The following is a 27303-nucleotide window of genomic DNA, read 5'->3' as shown; positions in this document are numbered from 1 at the left end:
TATTGCCGGCAAATAATAATTTAGCTAATAGATTTGCAATTCAAACCCGACCAGAACCATGAGCCTAAAATCTTAGTCTTCAGGCGATGGTCTTACACCTGCCGAATAGCGCAGGAATATTGTCGACAAACAGCAATATCGAACTATCATAAATCTTTAAATTTTACACCAAACTTGGAAAATACAATACAAGTGTCAACTCACCCCGGTGAGGGAGCTGTCTGTCTATTGAGGCCAAAAGAGAGTTCACGTTAATCTAGCATAAATTAATTACAATTCAACATCAAAAGGAAGAAATAGAAGTAAAGTGTCACCTTCATCCTGGTGAGGAATCGATCGATGATATTGATGGCGAGGAAGAGGGCGTCGGACGGCAGCTCGTACCACATCTTGAGGAACCTCAGCACGTGGCATGACGAGTTGCGCATGTAACCGCTGATCTCGTTGTCGCTCTGCACACGACAAGCTCACTCGTTAGCTTAATAAAACAAATAATACAATAAGTAAAAATACAGCACATTAGAAAATACAAGGCCAGGTATACAGTGATCTCGTCGCTCTGCGCACGACAAGCTCACTCGTTAGCTTAAATAATACAAGAAGTAAAAATACAGCCAATTAGAAAAATATAAGGCCAGGTATACGGGTGAGCAAAGCACAAAAGTGCTCGCGTTAACAGGTCACACACGTACGTGAGGTAGTATTGACTAAACGGGAAATACAAAGACAAAGTATATGGGCTAGCAAGCGCGTCAGAAACTACACGAGTAAGTGGACCTAAACAGGACAATACAAGGCCAGGTATACCGGTTAGTAAATCACAACAGTGCGATGGTAAACTAGTTATTAAATCGAAATAAGTAACATCGATGCAGTCGAGTTCAGCTAACAAACATAACTAGAAAAATTAATCCCAGTAGACATGGGAATAATTCATTTCGAAGGTCAACGGAGACATTACCCTGAGAATCAACTTGAGCATTCAGTATATATCCTGTGAATGGCACGAAAATAGCAGGTATATATCACAAGAAGTAATCAATGCACAGAAAATAGATGTGCACAACAACGGCAGCATTGAGTTTCGAACACGGACAGTACAATTTCCCTACAGTATAGCCAGGTGCAGAACAACTACCACACCACTTGTGAAATAATCGTCAAGATTCTTGACTGATAGAACGAAACTAGCCACCACCACAGCACGTCGATCAAGTAGCTTATATATATATATTTCTGTACGGCAGTTGAACATGCTAATGAACGTTGATGCATGACTTTCTAGATATATATTAAAGCCAATTTCCCGATATTTTGCGCGTACTTAACACGAGTAGATAAGTAATATCGAATCCACACTTCGAGCGTCGATATTACCGATATCCCTGAAGTGCAAATATCAACAACAAATCTCAAATTCACTTCGAGTTAACTGCAAATCTCAGTAGAATATCAATGAACAGTAAGTTCATCCTTCAAAAAATAAGCAAAAATTTAGCAATACAAGCACACTACTCAGCCACAGAGCCACAAACGGCAGCTGATGCCATCAATCGTCCAGCAGACGGTCGTCTTTTTTTCACCTTCATCCTACAGATTTTGTCCATTTGAAGGACGACCACTTTATTACGCCTCACAAGCATAGGTTAGACACTGGAACAAGCAACCTTCGGCAGTATGCAATACAGCTGAGAATTATGGATACAGCTGAGAATTATGGAAGAATTTCTAGCAAAGGACTGCGAATGCGGCAGCTTGTTAAGATATGCCCATTGTTTGCGCTGGGCCGGAAGAACGCATTCTGTTCACTGCCAAACAAGTCGCACTTGTAAAACGCAGCTTCGACATCATGCATTTTAAATATAGAATACCTAACACGGCAGAGACTCGCAACTCAAGATCCGATTTCTCGATTTTTTTTGTTGTTCCAAAAAGGACATAAAAAGCAACGTTCTCATTTCTAAGAGAAAATTAAAAAATAACAATCGTCGACTAGAAAGCCTATTATCACATCTAAACGATCAAACAAAAAATAATAAAGAAAGAAAACGCAGGAATAGGAGCGTCAATGCAATAGATTGTTGTAAGTACTGCAGAATTAGCATGGAAAGGTGATAGATTTAGCTAAATATAATTAATATTTACACTATAATTCCCACTTGAGTTGAGCAGACAGGAAGTGTTCGATAGTTTAAGCCATTTTGTATCTTCTTTCACTTAGGGGCCGTTAGGGCTTACATCCTCTAGCAGTCTAGCAGCATCACATTCAACACAACTAAGAGAAAAACAGCCACAGCTACACCGAGAGAAAATCCTTCTTGCATAAATAAAATGGAGGTAAATTTAAGTGATGAAAAAAATTTGGACGAAACAATTTGATCAAGCGCACTTAAATTGATTTTATATCTTTAAGGCAAAAAAAATAATAATCACACTAGAGAAAAATAAAAGAAAAATCGAGCATTTACAAAAAAACGCTTGCATAGGAAAAAAAATTCTATCTTCTTTTATTGAAAGTATTCGAGAAGCATCCACGCTGGCTGGTCACGAGGCGGATGAGGCGGTTTTGCGGCGCTTCTTCAGTGGAGATAATCTTACTTTAAAGTGAAGGTCTTCCACATGACCGTCGCTACAAGATGTGCTACAAGCTCGCAATATCTATATAAAAACAATACATTTATTCATCAGCATTCTTATTTCTTATGAACATTCAGAATTTCTACCTATATAAAAAGAATGGTAGGTACATTTATTCATCAGTATTTTTATTTGTTATGAACATTCAGAATTTCTACCTATATGAAAAGAATAGTACATTTATTCATCAGCAGTTTTATTTCTTATGAAAATAGTGTCAAGCAAGAAATTTTTTTAGAAATTGGTTCATTCATAATTTTTTATCTACTTCAACATTTCGCTCGATATCTAATGGATGATAATGGTTATATCCATGCCACCTGTTGGTCTATTTATAGTACCCGAGAGAGAAGGTCAACCAAAAAGTCTCTTGTTTACACTATACAAAATAGAATGCCCGCATGGGCTGCAACAGCAACACAAGTTGTGCCTACAACGATTCAACTCTCGCATGGAATGAAGCTGCCTGTATACTTCTAAACTCGATTATATTATAACGTAGTACTAGCGGAAATGCTTCATTTTGAATCAGACCATTAGCGTGTAATTGCAGGCAAAATAAATAGACTATCATTTTCTCTTATGCAGTTGTTGAACCCATTTAATTATATATACAGATTTAAAACATCTTTGGCAATGCATCAACAAATTCACAATTCTTCAACTACAAGAAAACCGTGAGACCATGTAAAAGAACAGCAACTCAAATGAAACGCCCAATAAAACCACGTTTAAAAATTAGCATGCGAGATCAAGCAACCTACAAGCTGCGTCCAAGAGGGACTAGTTCAAATCTTATAAGTTACCGATTTCTGTTGGAATTTTAATAAGGATCATTAGCTGCATGCACTTTATTCAGCACGAACAACCACGGAAAGACATCTCTCGAGGAGTATGTCCACAGTTCTTTAAAATGCGGCGGGATTACCATGAAACCTGCACACACATCCGCCTTATAGAGGTGTTAACCCTAAATTAGACTCGTAAATGACAGGTATCATTGCGGCAGTAGCCTTGAAATCCAAGACCAGACCCGCACGCGAAAACAGCTGAGTCATCCTTGCCGTCAGGATGTGCTGCAGCGCTCGACATATTACTGATGCCTTGCCTTCTAAAGGTGGTAAATGTCATTATTGCAGACCGTCCATATGTTGGTGCAATTGATCAGAATATACGGTCTTGTTGCTCTTTATACGGTCTTGTTTCTCTGAAATATACGAAATTTTATAAAAAAAGTCCAAGCGGCCCCCATTAGGTAGCATTATTAGCTTCACCGCATCAAGTTAGGCAACATCTATTGATTTACGACGGTTTACTTAACAACTCAATTGAGACGAAGTTCAACAGCTATATACCTACATCACGGAGAAATAATATTAATGCTCATATAAGCTGCAAAAGCTCATGCAGAAACAGCAAGGGCAAAATAACCTAGAATAGAAGGCTTAATTATAATGTATTCACATTTGGCAAAACATGTCATCTTGTGAAACGCGTAATCACGGCGATCTAGGACGCGTTGTGTGTGCAGTCAACACTCAACAGGAAGGCGCACTAGGAATGCTACTAATATAGTAGGTTGAGGTTATTTGGAGCTTTCATACACCACGCTTTGTAGCACTATATCGAGTGCTGTTATATTTGAACATCGGTAGCTAAAGTTAAGATAGAGAAAAGTCCAATACGTTATTTGTAAAAGTAGGACAAAATGACGCCAAATAAGTCTATTGAAAGCTGGGCGTCTAATGTGCATAAGAGAGATGTAGGATTCAAAAGTGACGTACACCACCTAAAGTGAACGATTATCTTCATTTGAAATCACACACCCAACAAACTTAATGAAAATTAATTAGAAATTAATGAATTCTACTGAGGAGCTGGTGATTTTTAGTTAAAAAAGCAAGCGACAATAATTCAGCGAGTACTCACAAATTAAATCACTTACATCACTCCAATAAATTTTTCATATATTCCTGATTCTGCAGCAAGAATAAAAGCAAGCAAAAATAAAGTCAGGGGCCGTAGAAGCTAAAATAGCCTCACGATAGCCGGCACATACATTAGGGTTAAGAAATTGATGCGTGAAGATATGAGATCTATGACAGCTGAAAGACTAATGTCGCCTGTGTGTTGAATTAACAGTAGAGGAAAGGCTTGAAGTGAAGGGCGAGGGGGTGAGGAGAAAGGTTAGGTTGACCAGCCTCTCTGCAGCAGCGATACGTGATCTGACGCGGCAACGAACGGATTATTTTCGTGTCGTTTCGTTGAGATGCATGCAGCGATCTCCCTGAACTCTGCTGCTATGTAATTGGAGTCCACAAACTCGGTGTTAATACCAGGGGCTACAAGTAGTTAGCAAGTGGGTCAACCCGCTACTTACAGTTCGTTTAACTACACCAATCATATCGAATGCGGGGCAAGTAAACATTACCCACAATCCTGAAACATCAAGGATAACCTTCAGGCTTTTTTTGCAACCTGAAAAAATGTGCGTTTCAATCTGAAAACGGATTTACACATCGATAGAGAGCATAAAGCAGAAAATAGACAATTTCAACGATTGTTTTATTATCTTCTATCCATGAACGTAACAGGAGTCAACGAATAAAAGAAAATCCCAAATATAAGACACATGAAAGACAGTCATGCTAAGTGGTGAGCGTGATACGGAGCTCCTTAGTATCCTGGGACGTGTAGAAAGTTACAAGGATAAATACTGCAGCAGTCAGGTCTGTTGGGCAAGACTGGAGTAGCTGCGTTCAGTGCAATGACTTCTAATGCAGGATGTCCTCGGAACTCAACTTTCTGCTAACTATACCAAGAGACCGATTCAAATATTATCTAAAATTTAAAAAAAATAGCAGGGAATACAAAAAAAAAATTTGCTGGTACTAAGTATCGAGAGTTAGGGATAATTTTATATTAACGAAGATAAGTTTCCTACTGAACAATTTGTAATTAAAAGAAAACCGATGGTGCACGGACGACAAGTTTCAGCTGAATAAAGTTTACAACACGCCAAAGATGCATACAAAACGTACGAGTAAAATTTGATGATACACCAAGTGTACGTTGCTGATACAGGACAGGGAGGAAGAGACGGTATAGAGCCGCCAGGATGGGAAGGAAGGTTCAGGAGAAAGCCATAGAAGGCAGCGTATGAGCTTAGCGGTTCAGGGGCTGTACAGTATTGTAAAACTCTCTTGAGTACACGTAGCGACCTGCGAACACGTAGCGACCTGCGAACACGTAGCGACCTGCGAACACGTAGCGACCTGCGAACACGTAGCGACCTGCGCACACGTAGCGACCTGCGAACACGTAGCGACCTGCGAACACGTAGCGACCTGCGAACACGTAGCGACCTGCGAACACGTAGCGAAGTTGCGAAAACGTAATTATTCTCGACACCACGGACACTAGCTTTGGAACAGGACAGCTGCAGCCCCGCAATTCCACGACTTCCAAGACAAATAAAAGCTGAAATTTTGTCGACAATACATTCAAATTCAATGAATGAATATTCATGAATAATGAATATTCCTAAAAAAATATATATTCTAGCATATACAGTTTAGGGCATAAAATATTCAAGCTTGCGATCCATAACATTAGGTTGAAGGCAGCCCGCACAGCTATGAATACATGCTGAATATTTTTATAAAAATTTTCTCCAGTTTTCGAAATAGACTGGAAATATTTTTATGGTTTGATAACCCAAAACTAGCGTAAACGTTGTTTTCAATCATTTCTCCAAATGATGTGGCCAAACAGTCATCATTTTTATTCTCATTTCTCCCAATTATGGCACAAATAGTGCTAATTTCTCGTCATTTCTCCCAATACTGGAGTAAAGAGTACTAATTTACTATTATTTCTCCCAATGATGAGGCAAAACATTTAAAATTAAGAAAGTGCGTTTGCAAGTGTCAAAACGCCCTGGCATCGCAGCTTCAAGTTTTGGCACCAGCGTGAAGTCGTGAAACGTTCTCACTGAACCCGCGCACTTTGCTCTAATTATAATATACTTGTATAGGTCAGTTTTTAGGCGATAGAAAAAAGGTAAAAGAACGCACAAAAAGAAACACACAATTGAATGAAAGCTACAGACACAAATTTAAGTGTCAGGGAATAAATGCATTTACACTGGCCAAAATCACGCCGTAAGCAACTTGAACCCTTTTATCACGAGCACACTTAAGCCGCGTCTTGAGAATGAATTCAGCTAATCTGGATACCAAAAGAACTTATTTTGAATCCTCATTCCAAGCTGATGAGAATTGGATGATTCAAAAAGAATTTCAAAGTCACAAATTCTAAACAAAAATGTTACTGTTGTCATACCGACGGCTAGGCTTGGGAACTGAGAAAACGCTAAGAATAAGACAATTTTTTCACTGTCAAGGTCGAGATTACTATTAACAAAAACAAACCGTCGCAAGCGTAATCAATTCTCATGCCTCATCCAGCGTCAAATTAAGGCCAACTAATGCACAATCATCATCATTAAGAAACAATTACAGTAATTGACAGCGAGAAAGCACAGTGCAGGATCATAACATGAACGTAGCAACTTCAAGTCTAAGCCGATGCAGTAATGCGATTAGATTTCAGAGCAGCGCTTCTCGAGGCACAAGTTCTGTTCCTCCCACGTATGCCTGTCAATAAGAAGTTAAGCTCACGTGTACACTTGCGACTCTGCTAGTTGTGTGAGCAGTCTGTGTGTGTATGTACAACTTGCACCGAATATATTTCTTGTAAGCTATCAGTCGTTCAGAGGTGAAATTAAAAAAAAAATAAAGCACAATTCGAGCCATGAAAGAGTTGAAATGCTGGTCTATTTTATGAAGATAATTTCTCAGATGATAGGTCGTGAGGCAACAGCTATGAAAGTAATAATTTTCAGTTAAAAACTGTGTACCGTAAAATGGGGTAACTTAGACCGGCGGGGTAACTTAGACCACTTTTCGTTTTTTTAAAAAAAAACCCCACAACTCAAAAATTATTTGACATAGAAAAATTTTGTAATGGGCATTAAAGGCCTAATACTGAGGCTACATAACACAATAGAAAGATTTGAAAAGTTTGCATATCTAATAGGATTGCACCGAATATATTTCTTGTAAGCTATCAGTCGTTCAAAGTTAATGCTTGCGACGGTCTATTTTATGAAGAAAATGCTGGTCCATTTTATGAAGATAATTTCTCAGATGATAGGTCGTGAGGCAACAGCTATGAAAGTAATAATTTTCAGTTAAAAACAGTGTAGTACTCAACATTTACAGAAGACGGCGAAAAAATGTAAGACCACGATTCACGTGGGCTATCAGAATAAAAATAAAGAATATTTCAAAACAGAGTGCATATAAAAAACGGCCAGAATGATATCTCGATAAAAAAAGCGATTGCATGAATGGAGGAGAATTTAAGAAGAAGCGAATGGACGAAAGTGAGCAGGCAGAAAGCGTTTAGAAGCAAGGAACCCGCAAAGCGATGGCGAGATGCAAGGTGCTGTGCCAAAGCCTCGAGCTAAAGACCTCGCTATCTTCACCAATTGCTTCTTCCTGCAACCTTGGCTGCGGCAGCACTAGCAGCAGCGGCAGGCTCTTTAAACTGGCCCCGTACAAGGCTGTCCATAATCCAGCTACATGACTGCACGCTCGACGTACATAGTGCCAAAGGTTTAGCACATACGTATTTACCTGAAATCCTTAATTCACTCCTAATAGTATTTGACGGTGGTACGAATAAGGTACCTATAAGTTTATATTTATGCACGTGTAAGTCTATTGTAAGTACCCTCAAATCGCACAAGTTATATCACGAATTATATGCTAACAAATTGAACAGCATTTAAATTACTCACAAAAAAACACTCACGTCAAAGCGACAGCATGGAAGCTGGGCGCCTGTCTAGACAAGCAGCGCAAAAATGCACGTAACATTTGCCTCCAGCGTCCGTACTATCAAAAATAGATTCATAGCTCCACCGCCCAATAACTGGCAGCTTAAAGCTAAACCCACCAATAACAGATGAAAACTCAGCCGCTATGTTCACATAGGCCACTGCGTGTGTTTATTAACCCACTACGTGTACTTATTAAGCATCTACGTGTACTTATCAAGCCACCACGTGTACTTATTAAGCCACTATACGTGTAGGTACTTATTACCACTACGTGTACTTAAGCGAAATATCGACCGCGGCTCTTTTTTTCACTAAAGCACTCAAGCTCAATTCAAATACTAGACAAAGTTATAGCCTGGAATGACCAACTGACCTACATTTCTGAAACTGACACGCAAGAAACTCGGCACCCAAGCCGAAACAAAGGACAGCCTACACCGGCCGGGGCCGTGATCGTTAGCTCCAGCTCGAAAAAACGCACAAATAAATAAGTAAGACATTGTCGAAATGGCGATGCACTTTTTGCCGTTGTAACCGTCAGCGTGACCCAATTTGGCCCGTCATAAGTGCGTATATCAGGGGTGCGTGCAGAAAGTGCCTCGCTATTTGGACAATATGACCCATTCATTGTCTGAGTGAACGATCGGATCGTCGTTCCATAACGAGGGAACCAAGACCTTAGGCGTGTAATTGTGTTGACTTGACGTATACAAATTACAATTAACTTAATACATAAGGAAACGCCTCAAACTCACACGCAGAATGTCAACAGTTTTACAAGCGGACGTAGAATTACAAAACAATAACATGGGCGAAGGGATTAGAAAAGTGTCTTTCTTATGAATATAGTTTTCATAAATATGGTTAAGAAGAAGGCCCTATAGTATCAAGTAACGCCAAGTGAATACAATGATGCCAGAAAAATCGCAATTTTTAGCAGAAACAAGCGACAGCGAATAAACAAGCGACAGCGAAGAAACAAGCGACAGCGAAGAAACAAGTGACAGCGAATAAACAAGCGACAGCAAAGAAACAAGCGACAGCGAAGAAACAAGCGACAGCGAATAAACAAGCGACAGCGAATAAACAAACAAGCAACAGCGAATAAACAAGCGACAGCGAATAAACAAGTGACAGCGAATAAACAAGCAACAGCGAATAAACAAACAAGCGACAGCGAATAAACAAGCGACAGCGAATAAACAAACAAGCAACAGCGGATAAACAAGTGACAGCGAATAAACAAGTGACAGCGAATAAACAAGCGACAGCGAATAAACAAGCGACAGCGAATAAACAAACAAGCGACAGCGGATAAACAAGCGACAGCGAATAAACAAGCGACAGCGAATAAACAAGCGACGGCGAATAAACAAGCGACGGCGAAGAATATATAATGCATAAAGCACAAGAGCAGCACAGAAGGTCAAGAGGTAGAGCGGCACACCGACAGAGGTGCGGCCGCTCGCCGCTGTCAAGTCACGATTGTCTGTCACGCGCCCGCTGATCGTGGCATCACGTAGAAAAATGTAATGATAATATTGTAAAAATAGTGACACACTTTCTACAACTAACATTTAGGTGCATTTTTGCCGGGACAAAATGGATCAGGATTGAAGCACACATGAGCAATAAGTGCATCGGAATTTAGAAAAAGTTCAACTTTTTTCCGAGTGAGGCGTCGACAGAAATGTGACAAAGGCAATACATTAATTGTAGTGAATGGTCTGCCACAGCAAACTTGTATTTTCGAATTTGTTTCGTGTCTGTACAAGCGTACAGACAATGTCTGTATAATGTCTGTACAAGCGTACAGACATTATATATCATCTCGTTTGAACTTCATCTTCACATACATTCCTGAAGCTTTCCCAAGACACACGACTTCGCCTTGACGGCTCGTATCATTGATCGTGTTTGATCGTGATCCAGATACTCTTTACCGCTCAGTCGCGGTAGACCGTGCGTTCATTTTTAGCGCATGTTCTCATTTATGTGGTCGCCATGTCCGTCTGTCCGTCCGTCCGTCTGTCTGTAGGTCCGTGACTTCATGGTTTCGTCGACGAGAAAATGCGCTCTCTGTCACTCACTGCAGTGAGTACCTATACTGCGTTATATTTTTTTCTCATTCACTTTGAGATGCACCTTCCTGATGAAACTAATTGGTGCGAAAATGATATTTTTACGCTTAATATTAGCCATAATTACATGCCTTTGAGATTATTTCACTTGAGATTTGCATGTGATGAATATTGCATATAGCAAATACAATAATGAAACTGTTTTTTTTTTTCAACACAATCTGACAGGATTAGACAAATTTTCTACAAAAAAATACAAATAATCCTAGCCTTATAAATATATTAGCCTGAAATAATTAAATAAACACAAATAATCCTAGGCGATTTTTAAACGGGACAGACCTTTGCCTTCTTATATGTTTTCCTCGACGAACAATCAACCATTTTACGGTGTAAGAACAAAGCTGTTCTACATAGCGTGCTGGTCACTGGGGTTCAATCCAGGAATAACCTCACCCGTTTACTGACGTCAGACGATTGACGTAGTGCGAAACATGCGTGCATAATTTACCGTCGACGAGCATTCATTACTCGGGAAACGTGATTGACGTGATAGATCCTCACAACGCTACCAGCGATTTCAGAAGCAGAATTATGCTACGTACAGAGATGAGTGTAAGAAAACGCTTGACCAACAATATGTACTTCGCGAAAATATAACTAAATTTGGTGATCCAAAAGTTACTCTTGAAATGAAGAGTCAGAGATCTGGCTGATGTGTCACATACTTGGCAGTATGGAGTTCAAATCGCAAGCAAAACAAGACAGTCTTTTGCCTAACAGGAGCAGCTTTGTTATGAAGCAACGAAGGCAGAAGTGAAGCACACGGTCTAGCGTAATAGCACAGAGTCTTGAATGGGAGAACACAGTTCTAGAAACCATGCAGGGTTCTAGAGTAGAGAGCAAAGTTCTAAAGCAGCAAAGTTATAGAGTAGAGAGCACAGTACAGTTCCGGAGCAGAAAGAGCACAGTTCTAGAGCAGCGATAGCACAGTTCTAGAGCAGCGATGGCACAGTTCTAGAGCAGCGATAGCACAGTTCTAGAGCAGCGATGGCACAGTTCTAGAGCAGCGATAGCACAGTTCTAGAGCAGCGATAGCACAGTTCTAGAGCAGCGATAGCACAGTTCTAGAGCAGAGAGAGTACAGCAGGCGAGAGATAGCAGGGACAGGCGGCTGCAAGCATGACCTGGTAAGCTTTACATGCACACGGCGCTAAGCGACCTTGTGGGCGCCGCTGGGCGTGACACAAACAAAGACACATTTGCTCTGCAAAACGAACAAGGCGCGTTGACCTTTCACAGGAAATGCTGGCAAACTTATTAAATGAAACCATTAATACCAGGTATATCGATTTGATTCAATTATACCAAAACTGTGAGCCTGGAGCCGTAAGGCGAACACTCTGCAACTTGAACAAGGCGCGTTGACCTTTCACAGGAAATGCTGGCAAACTTATTAAATGGAACCATTATTACCAGGTATATCGATTTACTTATACCAAAAACTGTGAGCCGTAAAGCGATCGAACAAGGCTTGTTGATCCTTTAAACAAGGTGCTGGCAAGTTAGCCCGAAGAAACTAATATTACTAATTATAAAAATACCCTTTATAATAGACTTTTTGAAGTGCTGGCATGTTGATCCCAAGAAACAAATATTAGTAATTATAAGAACGTAACGTAGAAATTGTGAGTTAGAAATAAAGAAACAAAAATATTCTCAAACTCCAGTGTTGTATACCTCATATAAGTGCACATGTGAACTTGTCCCACATTGATAACTTTTTGATAGAATTGGATAACAACCGGGCAGTGAAGAGCTTATCAGCCAGTGTGGCTAAACTGGACTGCTTGTAAAACGGCATTTATATTGAGATTATTGAGGAAAATGGCGGTCAAGGTTCGGTAAAAAAAGGTGGGCGACTATGAGGATGCGTTTCGAATATGGAACGAATAATACAATATTGAACAAGCAGTGCAAGGCAAGGCAGGACATTGCATCAAAGCAGTATTGACGTCATCAATATTTATTTATGAGCGCGTGGTTACTCTTATATTTACGGGGATGAAACATTGTAAATAAACAAAAGTGATTATTTTAATTGTTAATTTTAAATGTTAGGTTTTCGAGTCCAGAAAACAATACGTGCTGGATAGGAGGTTTTGGACTTCGAGTTTCTGATTGCCCTCAAAATTATACAATTCCTTTGTAAAGCCACAAAAACCTTTCACTCTTGCTGAATCTCCAATAAAAGCTCGCCCTCATTACATATATACGGTATACTCATTACATATGCATCAGGAACACGCGCAACGTGAGTCCAGTTCTTTAAATCAGTTCATAACAGAACAACTCAAACAAAAGAACGGTCAATAAATTAGATTATTATCATTTAAAAACGGCGGTATTTGCAGTAGCATAGAGGGCAGACTAAGAGAGATCGCTCCTCAGGACAGGAATCATCAATAACCCAACTCTTTACTACTTCAGCATGCCATGCTAACTTCAACAGTAAATAGACAAAGATATCGCAACATTTTCATCAAAAACAATATCGGTACCATCAACGAAAGCAAATGTTAGCTCATCACAAAGAATTAGTTCTTCAAGTAGAATAAATAAGGTACTAGCAGCTAAATGAAGTTGGTCAACATAAAATCAGCAGCAGCAAATGTGTGCTATACATTACAGGCAAATGACGTTGAAACAACGTTGATAACGAATTAATTTCGTTGCAACAATGTTTCATCAACGTTATTTCAACGTCAGATGCCTGTTCGGTAGCATCGTTGGTGAAGCGACCCAAATACATGGAGCAGGACATTGGATTAGGAAAGCTGCAAACAAGCAATACAAGACACATTAACATTGCTTCCACAAGCAGGCCACTAATCCCCCTTCCTCTACACCGGACCCACTGCTGGGGAGGGAGAGGGGGAGGGGAATGGGATGTGCCCCCCCACCCTTAATTCCCCACTCCTCCCACAACTACATGCACAGATGCGCAATAGCTGCAGCGAGCCTCGCATGCAGCCGTCCGCGCGCATGCACTCAGAAGAAATTAGTGAGAATTTGTCCGAATAACGATACACTTTTTGCCCCTGTGTGGCCTGGCCGAAAACGAGCGTATCAGTAAACGAACTAAAGTCTGTCGCTATTTGGACAATACGCCATTTTTCATGTATGTATAAGCTTGTGCAGTGCACTCGCAACTTACGGCGTGGCTATTACATTTTTCTCCAAATGACGGGATTAGTTCGCTGTGAAGATAGTACTTGAGTAAACCTACAACTCTTGCAGTTAAAAGTCGTTCACCATGAATGTTAAATTTCAAGTTCAAATTGGGGAATTCAAATTCTTGAATAAATACATTTTTACGTAATTATAACCCCGAATGTTGCTTATTTACATCATTGTTAATTACATGGAGCGATTCATTTTAGTAAATTTCACTTTAATTTACGCCGCTGCCAGAATTGGAACCCTTTCCCGCTCGCACCAGAGAGGCACAATGATTATTAGCTTCAACTTTCACCCGACAATTTACGATACTAACTCGCCAGTATTATTCATAGCAACATATACTGCATCAATGAATCAGACATACAATTTAAATCTGTTTTTGCACATAAATTACGAACACTTGCAACAGTTATACGAGAACTGAAGTACAGGTGAAGTGTGACGCAATCGCGACGCGCCAAAAATGGTCGGCCCAGCTGCAAATGGCAGGTAGACAATCTACAGGGTAGATTAGCATGTGGCGAGGTCATCGGGTAGAAAGTACGTCGGGGCGTTGGGTAGAAAGCTACGTCGGGGCGTTGGGTAAAAACTGCGTTGGGTAGAAACTACGTCGGGGGGTTGGGTAAAAACTACGTCGGGGCGTTGGGTAGAAACTGCGTTGGGTAGAAACTACGTCGGGGCGTTGAGTAAAAACTACGTCGGAACGTTTGGTAAAAACTACGTCGGAGCGTTGGGTCTGTCTCTTATACACATCTAGATGTGTATAAGAGACAGAGATAGCACAGTTCCAGAGCAGAGATAGTACAGTTCTAGAGCAGCGATAGCACAGTTCTAGAGCAGCGATAGCACAGTTCTAGAGCAGCGATAGCACAGTTCTAGAGCAGAGAGAGCACAGTTCTAGAGCAGCGATAGCACAGTTCTAGAGCAGCGATAGCACAGTTCTAGAGCAGAGAGAGAGTACAGCAGGCGAGAGATAGCAGGGACAGGCGGCTGCAAGCATGACCTGGTAAGCTTTACATGCACACGGCGCTAAGCGACCTTNCAGTGTGGAGTTTAGTACAGTTTTTTCTAAAGTCTACAGTTGGAGTTTTTCAGTTAACAGTTTGTAACAAAGAAGATTAGCAAACAATACTTTTTTATAGGAAATTCAGAGTTTTTAGAAAATAAATCTATGAAATGACCTCAAGAACCGTGTCGAAATTCATTTCATTACAGCATTTGAGAAATGCTTCTCTTTTGATAACAATCCAGCAATCGTTCAGCAATAACGATCCAGCAATCGTTCAGCAATAACGATCCAGCAGCAAGAGCAAGATGCTCTTCATAAAAAAGAATCAAGTGGAAGAAATTGTTAGCTGCTACTAAGTGAACGAGATAGCATGAACAGGGAAGAGAGCAGTTTTTCACGAATAAATTTTTGCGACGAAAAAATCATCTACATCGAAGAACTACGTTGCTAACGTGACGCGCTCGAGCGATGAATTGCGCGACCCACACAACGGTTGCTGCGCAGCGCTTCCGGTCTTTGTCGCGCGAACACACCCAGAAAAATACATGGGTCATTCAATCCAAATAGTGATACACTTTCTTATCCACAGCACAAACAGAAAACGGATACGCCCTTTTGCAGGATTGAACTTCGTCAGGAAGACCCACACAAGGGTAAAAAGTGCATCGCAATTTGGACAAATTCGTGCTCATTTTTCCGAGTACAGCAGCGGGGAGGCACAACCGTGGCTTCAATTGAGACCCAAAGTCAGGGTTGAGCTGTGGGCTCAACTACAATAAAGTTAAGAAACACAAGAAGAGCTCCATCAATTTAAAATAGCCCGAGTATATGGGCACTAAGAGTGTCATCTATTGAACACATCCCGAGTATGCGAAGAAGCATGTTGGCAGGCAAGCCTGAGAGATGCAAGCGAGTGGCTCGGTTCAAGTTCAGTGACCAGGATAATGAGAGAGGTACAGGTGATAGGCTGCAACAGCTGATCACTGTATTACCTCAAACGTGCCTCAATAAATTAAGGGTTCATTGCGGTGTAATTCGTTGACACGCCCAGAAAAAACTACGTCGGAGCGTTGGGTGAAAACTACGTCGGAGCGTTGGGTAAAAACTACTTCGGAGCGTTGGGTGAAAACTACGTCGGAGCGTTGGGTAAAAACTACGTCGGAGCGTTTGGTAGAAACTACGTCGGAGCGTTTGGTAGAAACTACGTCGGAGCGTTTGGTAGAAACTACGTCGGAGCGTTTGGTAGAAACTACGAAGTTTCACAAGGCTCCTCTCTTCTGAACGCCATACGGCGAGGCACCTCAGATCAGGTAACAGAATTGAACCATCGAAGGGACAGGCTTCGTAAGAAAATCGTCGAGTCGATAGTTGACAACATTACTTGATCGCGATTAAATTACATGAATAATTCTTGATCTTGACTGCTTGTTTTGCTTAGCTGGCAAATTAATGAAGCATTTAATGGCATGTCCCCGAAACGTTTTCATCAATTGTTTGTTAAATTGTCATGTCACGTTTTCACCCATTTAATTTGAGGTAAAAGTAGTGATAGTAATGACAATAAAATTAAGATTACATGTAGTACAGGTACCACACTACTGGATAAAATTTAAATTCTGCCCAGATTTAGGGATCCGAAATTTCAACATATAATTTTCTGAATTTGTGGCCATTAACCTTCAATATTTATACCACTTAACCTCACCACAAGGAAATGGCAACACTCCACTAATTCTTTTTTAAAACAAAAGCTAAGGATCAGTTTTAAGGCCATTCTATGTATACTTCTGGATATAAAAAGGATCAATTTTGTTGTAAATAAATACATCTCTTCCTGAATGCAAAACAACTTCATGCATTGCACGCACAACGAGCTGTAACTCTTATTATGAAATCAAACTCAATGTTTTTCAGCACCACTACAAACCATCACAATATAAACAAAAAACAAGTAGCCTGTTGCTAGAACCAACTTGAACATGACTTAAAACAATACCTGATACAGGCAAACGAAAACAGTTCTAGATAAAAGAGCACAAGGAAACTAACAAAAACACAGCGGGGCCACGAGGTTTAAAGCCGAAGAGGAAGTGACCTGAAAAGTTACGAGTGCAAAGATTGTCGCCAACAGCAGCTTTGTGTACGCCAATAATGACGTGACAAACATTAATTATAATCCTTGACATGTTGTGAGCTGCACGACACTGGGTTGGAGGTCTCAACCTCACGCAATGAAAGTTTCGGTCTCTACAGTGTGGAGTTTAGTACAGTTTTTTCTAAAGTCTACAGTTGGAGTTTTTCAGTTAACAGTTTGTAACAAAGAAGATTAGCAAACAATACTTTTTTATAGGAACTTCAGAGTTTTTAGAAAATAAATGTATGAAATGACCTCAAGAACCGTGTCGAAATTCATTTCATTACTGCATTTGAGAAATGCTTCTCTTTAGATAACGATCCAGCAATCGTTCAGCAATAACGATCCAGCAATCGTTCAGCAATAACGATAAAGCAATCGTTCAGCAATAACGATCCAGCAATCGTTCAGAAATAACGATAGGAAATTCAGAGTTTTTAGAAAATAAATGTATGAAATGACCTCAAGAACCGTGTCGAAATTCATTTCATTACTGCATTTGAGAAATGCTTCTCTTTAGTTAACGATCCAGCAATCGTTCAGCAATAACGATCCAGCAATCGTTCAGCAATAACGATAAAGCAATCGTTCAGCAATAACGATCCAGCAATCGTTCAGAAATAACGATAGGAAATTCAGAGTTTTTAGAAAATAAATGTATGAAATGACCTCAAGAACCGTGTCGAAATTCATTTCATTACTGCATTTGAGAAATGCTTCTCTTTTGATAACGATCCAGCAATCGTTCAGCAATAACGATCCANGTAGCGGCCCAAGTACACGTAGCGGCCCAAGTACACGTAGCGGCCCAAGTACACGTAGCGGCTCAAGTACACGTAGCGGCCCAAGTACACGTAGCGGTCCAAGTACACGTAGAGGTTGATATTTCGTTTGTGATAGGTGCGTTAAGCTGGAAAAGCCATCAGTGATGGAGAACGGAGTTTCGAACTTATTTCGCAATAAAAAATATTTTTCATGGTTTCAATCTAGGTACCGTAACTACAAATATTTCTCACGGTTCAGCCACTCGCACATTTATATACACATAACTCAAATCACGTACTGTACATGTACTCTATTTAGTACGAGCGAAGCACGAATGCTTAACGATGGTGGAATTATGGGCGAATCTTACAAACGTGGTCACTCGGGTCATATTTTCAGCTAGGTCATATTCACTGTATTAGCAGCCAAGTACGGTATTGCCCTAATCACACTTAACATACCAAAATCATGTGATGGACCGTTCTGTAATTGATATACAGACTTTCTCTTTCAAATAGGCCACAGAATTACTAAGAAAATGAGCCATGACTTACAATCTGAGAAATAATGAACACAACTATGCTCCAGATAACAGTTCAGTACAATAACAACTATGCTCTAGATAACAGTTCAGTTCAACAGAAATGAGTGAGTGGCAGGTAAGCACCTCTCAACATACCAGCACAGAATTAACCAACTGGCAAATGATGTTGAAACAATGTTCAAATAATGTTGATTCACACATACAAAATTCGATGAATAAAGTTCAGCTCATAAATATAACACGGATCAGACAAAATATTGCTGCTCAACTCAAAAAGAGGAAAAACAAGCAGACTTGATTGAGAAGCGAGTGGTTGAAATTGATACAAAAATAGACAAGTAGTGACTTGAAGACCTTATCAGACCATGCACCAGAGCATGAGTCATCAGCAGATAACAGGGTAGATACATGCAAGATTGAGTGGAGCAACACCCAAGTAATCAAAAAACTTGTATCTCTGCACTTAGATTTGAGAAAATAAAGCAAGTAATTATTCCAGATCTAATAATAAATCTGGCTCTGAAGTAAATAAAACTTTAAAACGAGTTTAAATAATTAGAAATAGTAGCCTAAATTGAACAAAGGTCATCAAATGCACTCCATGTGCTCAAACAATTCCACATAAGTAATTTTCAATTGCTCTTAATGTAGTACAGTATACCACTACTTTCCTCAGTAGATAATATGAGCAGGTATGTATACAACATGCTATTATATATGCATTCAAATTTCAAATAAGTATAAGAATATGTACTCACCCGAGCAGGCATCACAAGGGTGAGTGCAGGCTGGTATTTGGGCTCGAGTGCAACAGCTTCTGTGATGGCTTCATGCAGGTCCACCTCAGGGCTGAGGGGCAGACATGGCATGGGCTGCTTGGATATATTGTACATCTCCTCCATGCACACCGAGTGCAGTAAATGGCGATGGAATGGCTCGCACTCAGGCAGACCATCTTGAGGATACTTGGAGCTGGCGATCATAGAGGTTGAGCAGAAGATCTGATGTTTGAGATGTAGATCAACATCCATGTTCATCTCTTCATCCACCCCAGCAGCTCCAGACACAGGCACCTCAGAGTGTTCATCTAGGTTGCTCATGACTGCTTCTTGTATATCTTGTCCATCACCACACAGCGATGCTGCCTCTGCTTGGCTGCTCACCACCATGACTGTACTGTGATGATGTCAATATTCTGATGCTGTTGCTGACACTGCTGTCACTATTGCTGACAAACTGATGATGAACTAAGCAACTAAGATTTCACTCTCAAGATTGTGACTTGAGAGTACCCAGAAAAAAATTAGTTCAGAGAAAGCAACAGAATGGAGAGGGGAGAAATGACTAAAACAGAAGAATTTGAGAAAATGGCAACACTGAAGATATCCGTGAGCCGAGAGTTGCGTTGGTAGCCAGCAGTGTTGCCAGTAGCGTCAACAGCAGCCTCAACTTCCCCACTCACTCACCCACACCCTGGAAAAAGAAAAATTATCTACGTTATTTCATAGAATATTTTATAAAAATATTAGAAGTAAATAGTATGCCTCTTCCCAAAGCGTACCCATGTATGATTTTTGTAAAATCAGGGTTGAGCTTTCTTCAAGCCATCAGGGAAACCACATTACCGTGCAAAAGGGAGCAAAAAAGTTTCAATCCATTGGTCAGTGGTGACATATATAAAAAGTACCATGCTCAATATAACAGATAAACAATTGTATACATTTTCCATGCAAATCTATTAAAATAGTATGGTTTTGACAAAATATGTTAACAGTGGGAGACTCTAAATGCTTAAGGTTTACCAATAAATTTTACAACTCTGTGTTTTGACAACATTAGTAAAGAATCTTGGAAGCAGCATTTTACAAGAATATAATGCAAGGGACTCTAACCGTTAATAAACACATAGATATATACCATCCCTGCATTCCCCAGGCAGAATTGCAATGCAAACATATTTCATTTTATGTAGAGCCTAGGTTGAAATTTCAATCAGGACTGTTGACAAAAATGATTGACTCTTTGAATACAAAAATATAAATGGCATCTAATTTCAACATAATTCTATTTATCTAGACTTTAATTATATCAAACAAAACATGTATTAAAAATTATAATATTAGTAACAGGGTCAACCTTTACTTATTTTGTAATGAATTCATTACTCTGGCAATACAATGATGGGTTCTAAAGCCTCTTCTGTCAAAAGACTCATTATACCATAAAACAAGTTAACTGGACACAAAATTTATAAGATTAGCCTTTTCATAATAAAATATATAAGTTACTGGTTTACATGGTAACTCTAGACTAACACCAGATCAAAAAGGATTTGCACAGCATTAATAAAGTACAAGTCACCAGTGTAATGCAAGCTTAACATAAACAAGGTAATATTTGTAACAAACAAGTTTTGTTCAATTTTCAGAGCTTAAAGCATTTCATATTATCTAAATGAAACTTAAAAGTTTATTGCATCCAGTACAAAATTAGGAATTATATTGTTTATTACATGAGGATAACATGACTAGAGGAGGCAGGTCACGTTTCATTGATGGGAGCTCAAAGAGGAAAATTAGGCATAAATATATAGTCACAGACTCTAAAAACAACCCCTGCCAATTGGAGGTAAAAAAAACACCTATCAAAAAATCATCAAACTAAATTAATCTAGGCCTTCTAACTACTGCTATAACCATTCAGGACCTATTATAATGCAATGAAATAAAAAAATAGACCACCAGGTATGTATCTCATGTCAAAATTCATTTAGGGAGTTTTCTAATTTTGTCAAAATTCTTAGATGCTGTTTTAGCAATTTTTGTCATCTTCGCTAGATGGATACACTTTACCATTTTTCTACAATTACCCAACCTATAATGTTTAACATCAATTCCAACTTTGATATTAATTCAACATATTAATTCAACACATTTTCTTTTTGATTTTGCATAATTTTGCTTCCTAACTAAAAACTACTAGTGTTACAAGTCTGAAATTTTTTGAGTATACAGCAATCCCTTGATTAACATGGTTAATAAATCCCCGAGTTTTACCGTGTTAAGCAAAACTGCGCTAATCAAACTTAAGAATATATGGGAATGATTATAATGAATCCTAAAAAATAGCAAAGTTCATAATAATTTTTTTCCCACTAAAATTCATCATATTTTTTTCTAAATAATAGAGGAAATAAATAAAAGAAATGCGAATGAATTAAAATTTATTTTTTACTGAAAAAGAAAAACGAATCCAATTTCAATTGCACAGTAGTATTAGATTTCTTTCTCTCCTTAGATTTAGATTTCTTCCCTTTTTGTCCATAATTATGACAGTAATTTATCAAGGAAAATTATGTAGTTTGATAAAAATGAGCAGTAGATATGGCAGCGATCTTTTGAAACTTGGTACACATATGTAAAAAATAAATCTAAGACTTTTTTATTCATGTGAATTTTTCAAAAAAATGACAGAAAACATGAAATTGTTGGAAAACCGATGTTTTTTTCTGTGTGACGAATTTGTCACGCCAGGGCGTAAAGGGTTAAATTCTTGCTAGATGAATTGCCTCCTATGTGATTTTTAATAAAAGTATGCAATCAGGCCACAAAATTCCTGATGTATTAAAAAATAGTCACTTTGGAGCTGTGAGATTTCATTCCTCAATAGGAGAATTCTAATCCTGTGTAAGGCTCTTTGTCTAGTTTAGGAGCCAAAATAGCAATGAGTTACAAGAAAAAATCATTTAAATTTGCTTTCCTCATTTTAGATGCATGACTTTATGTCTTTAGTTTACTTATTCTTGAATTCTCATTTAAGATGCATGACTTTGTCTTTAGTTTACTTATTCTTGAATTAAGTATTTGACTTGACAACTAGACTTAATCAGATGTCTTTAGTTATGAATAATTTAATTCAAACTTGTTTCATAGACTTGAGTTGGTTACACAAAAAAATAATATAAAAAATTAGATCAGTACTCACTGCAGTGAGTGACAGAGAGTACATTTTCTTGTGCATAAATCAGTTTTCATTGCGATTAGTGCAGTTTAAAAGTATACTTAAAATCAACAAAAATGTGAAGTCACAGACAGACAGATAGACATGACGAGCACAATAGCACCTTTTTTCCATAAATGAGAAAATGCGCTAAAAATTATGTTAAAGCCTTGAAACAGTGAGAGTGAATATCGTGAATATTAGTAAAAAATGGGTTTAAAGACCAGTGTAGGTTTTTCAACTTTCATTGAGAAACTAAAATAAAAAACTTAGATTTATAATAAAAATAATGTTGAGCATAGAATTCATATAAGGCTAATATAACTCAAAGTAATATCTTTGATGCCACTATGAAGTTTATTTTTTCTACAAAACCACAATGGAATGTCTTAAATATGATCAAAATGTCTCCTAAAAATTCAAATAAATTGAAAAAATCATAAAATGCACTTTGGTATAAAGGAGATATTTATTGACAACTTTTGTATTTTATATCATGCTAATATATAATAATTATTAATATTCAAGGTGATTTTTCTTAAATCACATTAGAGCAAGTTAAGACACCAATCGGGAACATCAGAGAAAATTTCCCAAAAAATCCAATAAAAAGTAATAATAAATTGTCAAATTTAACAGGTGGTTTTTAAAAATTGCAAACAAAAATGTGTTGTATTTCTTAAAGTAAAAAAATTAGTAAAGTCTACATCATACATGCACAGCTCAGCAGTCAGCACAGGCATTTTCATTTACCTAGGCTAGGTTAGGTAGGTCTCATTTGGCATTTGCGGGTGGTTTCTGCCCATTGTTCCAGTTTACAAAATGGCTGCGCTGAAATTCAATTCATTATTTAATTAATTTATATTATTAAATTGAAAGAAAGTAATAAAAATTTACATAAAAATTATCAACTGCCGTATTCTGGCTATACTTGGTAACTTGGAACTAATGGAATCTAATTTTGGAATCTAATCTACTAATAATAGTATTTTTAATCAAGCTGTGACAAGCCTAATGCCAGTACCTATGCTACAGGACTGACACTGACATGACTATTAAACTACTGAAGAGTAAAGTAAAGGGTCAACAGGGACAAGCTAACCAGATCGATGACACTCAAAACGAACCTTTGTTTGTGTGGATTATTATTGCATCGTTGCGTTTTCAGCGAGTCTTATTTAGAAACAAGAAGAGAAAGTAGAGGTGATGGAGATAACGGAAAATACGTTTCCGCTACGAGAGAGAGACATGTTCACTACGTAGAAATGAAGAGAGATGTAAAAATTGAAGCTCGTCGGTTAGCTTCGTGAACAAAGGTTCTTCCTCTGCCTTCCCATAAAATGACTCCGTAGAGTTAGTTTGACGATCGAGCGCGATAAAAGGTTTGTAAAGAATTTAACAGAAGGAAAGAAAATGGTGTGAAATTTATAAGGTGGTCGCTGTACACACTTATAAATAAAAAATATGTATCACAGTTAGGCGACCAGTGTGGTGAGACGACACACACCCTCACACAAACGACGTTGCGTTAACACTGTCTGAACTTGCCAAGTATTCTCGCGCTCCACAGCTGCTTATACAAAGGAGAGCCGTCATCCTTTACAATTTGACGAACTAGTCCGTCACAAAAATATTATTTCTCACCTCAGAAGTCAAAAAGCTCTAATAACAGAAGATTATTTAAATGAATAATCAAATATATGAATAAAAATATATGATGTTATTATGTTAATTAAGAAATATTCAAAATTTATTATCAGCTGATTTCTTTCCGTCAATGGATGAAAGCTCAACCATAAGTTTTTAGATGAAGATAATTATTTAACTTCAGTATATATATTTGATTAAATTACATTATTTCTGTTTTTGAATTTATAAGCGTTTGACAGGCAATATAAAAATATTTTTTAAACTACTTCAACATTGAATCAAATTGCGACCTCTCGCACCGATTCCCTCCCACCAATCCCAGCTGTCCTTGTCTTTCAAACCGACACTTCCTTTATTTGTTGCTGACTGCCGAGGGTCGCCTGGTTCGGCATCATGCCTAACGCCTTTGACCGGCATCTACTGATACATTGATTAAAATATTATTTAATTGGTACGTAAAGTATAGTTTTACATCATCTACATACATCGTTATATTTGGTAGAGATATATTAAGGCATTAACTGCTTACCCACCCGTCATATTTCCAAATTCAGGAATCAAAGTTTAAAATAGTTAATGCTATTCATTTCTAGTGAAAACTGTACAATTAGCTATGAATGTAATGGTCAATCGATTTCAATAATATGGAAATACAATTAGATTAGAAAAGTCAAATGATCGTCACTTAGAATTTGTATAGGCTATCATAGGTATGCGAATAATTTATTATTGTTTCTTAGTATTAATTAAGATCATTCATTAGATCGTCGTTTTAAAACTATTGTATGCAATGTATTCATGTACTTGCGTTTATTTTTCCTTAGATGAAGTAAAATCAGAAGCTCCAGCGTCTATGGCCATTTTTCTTAAATTTTGTAAGTTTCTATTTTTCTGATGGAAAAGGTAAACAAATATGGCGCCAAACGTCCGTGACATTTTTAGGAGTGAACCACAATACCTACATTTTACAATTAAATATTATTCGCATCTAATTAAATTGAATAATTTCATTCCATAAAAGATGGCACAGAAGAAAAATGGCTGTAAAATGCCATCTCAATTCAGCTCACGAAAACTGTGATATATTCGAAAACTTTCATTACTACATAGAAAGCTAAAGTATGTATTCTTCTCTGATATATGAAATATCGCAAAAAGTGGTGAGTATAATTATTGTTTAGTTAGTACAAATTTATGGTACGTTGAATTTTTCTTGCATTAAAACAAAAAAATATTAAACGATCTACTAAAGTAAATTATCGAAAGAAAAACATAATTAAAAGATTTAGATTTATTTAGCGTTGAATTTTATTTCACGGCAACATATTATCTATATATTAAATTTTATATTAAATTAATACAATTTTTCATGTATTTTTATGACAAAATTCAGTTATTATCAAGAGACCGTCAAGAAATGGGACGACAAAGCCCCTCTTATCAGATGGGTGCATATATATAATGGACTCTATATACATCTTGACAACGCAAACTAAGAAAAATGCATGGGTCGAATTGTCCAAATAGTGACCCGATTTCTGCACGCAACACTGATGGGTCAAGCTGAGTCAGAATGACCCATAAAAGGCAAAAATTGCATCGCTTTTTGGACGATGTCTCTTGAACATGTGCGAGTCTGAACCATAGTGGCGCTTTCAAAACCCTGTTTTGTTCTGAAATACCTACATCTAATATTCACAATTGTATATCTATCATTGTATGTATATTATACACAAAATATATAATTTAACGTAAATAATGGCTTATGATTGATACTGTATTTTTATCGATTTTATTATCATTTTTGGGAACGCGTTACTGTGCTTAACATCATCGTACGTCATCAAGTATTTTTCACTTAATTAAATCTGCTCCTGGGTTAAGTTTAAAACTAAATTAATAATAGCGACATTGTCCTAGAAGTAAATGTTTCCATCGAAGTGTCCATTTGTGGTTAGTGACTGAAGATATTACATCGGCAAAAATAATAATAATTATCTTTATTTCCATTATTCACTTTGTTTTTGACCAGCGTTAGTCCTACACGTCATTTTAATTCAGTGAAGGGTTAACTTGAGTAACTACTGATATCACTATCTATAACGTTGATGTAAAAAACCTTTAGCGCCGAAATTCTAGAAATCTAGAATATCATATCCAAAATTTCCTAATGAATAAAAAATGATGAATAATCTAAACGTACTTTAAATTTGTAATGGTAAGAAACAGTGTTCTTCTTTGTAATAACGAGTGAATATTTTATCCTGAGCTGGAATCAACTAAAATTTTAATATGATGAATTTTGGCTGGTATTAAACACTATTTTTTAAGATAATTTCGCAGTAATATAAAACAATTAAATAATTTGAATAGGTTTCTTGAGTGTTTGAACCTTACCAGAAAGAAAGAGCGCAATATTACCTTGTAAGGACGCATAAAACTTGTACTAAGAACCCGCAACATTGCACTAGCTACGCTAGCAAGCATGCAAGCACTAGCAGATCCTAGCCTCAACTGACGTTAGTTATAGTTTATACGCAACGGCGTCTCGTCGGGACGCGCTGTGCTGCCGCACCACTGGGCAAATGAAATGATTTGGCCATTTTTTCAAACTGCCTATCTTGGGTAAAAATCTATGAAAGCCTTAAAATTATTGCACATTTCAATAGATAGCATACGATTAAGGTTTTTTCTAACACTGAAAACTGAATTCTTGCACTACAGGTTACAAATTTATTTATATATATTGAATTTGAGGTCTTCTTATAACTTTTTCGCTAGCTGAATAGGCCGTTTTCTGCTGTTGCCATCTGGCAACCCTAGCTAGTGGCACCTTTCTCCTTCACTTGATGCATATTTCGTTTCCTTCCAGGCAAAGAATGACGTCGAAACAACGATAACTACGACTAAATTTCGTTTAAACAACGGTTTATCATCAATATTTGAACGTCAGTATCTTGCTATGCATTCTGCTCACTTTATTCCCATCGAATTTGCACATCAATAAATGTATGGATGACTTTGTCAATACACTGCCATCCATGTATACGCGTGTATTTACATCTAACATTCGTAATAGCTATGTCTTTTGTTAGATAACTTTTCTAACGGCCATTATCTTAGACCTTACATTATCCGGAACTTCATCTCACTCCATTCCTATAGGACTGAAGGAACTGCGTCACTTGGCAGTGCCTACGTAACTGCGTCACTTGGCAGTCCTACGTAACTGCGTCACTTGGCAGTGCCTACGTAACTGCGTCACTTGGCAGTGCCTACGTAACTGCGTCACTTGGCAGTGCCTACGTAACTGCGTCACTTGGCAGTGCCTAC

At 38.0% G+C, this 27303-nt stretch overlaps 1 protein-coding gene across 2 annotated transcripts in view; it reads right to left on the bottom strand.

Annotated features, from left to right (window-relative positions):
* The window catches only part of LOC108671877, a 38461-nt gene extending 11989 nt beyond the window's left edge, over positions 1 to 26472 (bottom strand). The window contains exons 1-3 of one of the 2 annotated variants that reach the window (XM_047885300.1): positions 26392 to 26472; positions 19080 to 19794; positions 315 to 452 (exon numbers count right to left, since the gene is read on the bottom strand). In XM_047885300.1, coding sequence (XP_047741256.1) covers positions 315 to 452; positions 19080 to 19490 — 549 coding nt within the window. In that variant the 5' untranslated portion in view covers positions 19491 to 19794; positions 26392 to 26472. Of the gene's footprint in view, positions 1 to 314; positions 453 to 19079; positions 19795 to 23447; positions 23843 to 26391 lie in introns of those variants that run through there. The other variant, XM_018159469.1, reaches the window with a different exon arrangement.
* Between the last annotated feature and the right edge of the window lie 831 nt (positions 26473 to 27303).

This window comes from Hyalella azteca, unplaced genomic scaffold (genome assembly GCF_000764305.2).
Source record: "Hyalella azteca isolate HAZT.00-mixed unplaced genomic scaffold, Hazt_2.0.2 contig2126, whole genome shotgun sequence".
In the NCBI taxonomy this organism is placed as follows: domain Eukaryota; kingdom Metazoa; phylum Arthropoda; class Malacostraca; order Amphipoda; family Hyalellidae; genus Hyalella; species Hyalella azteca.
Note: the sequence above shows the minus strand (reverse complement) of the source record. Positions and strands in the feature narration are given on the sequence as shown.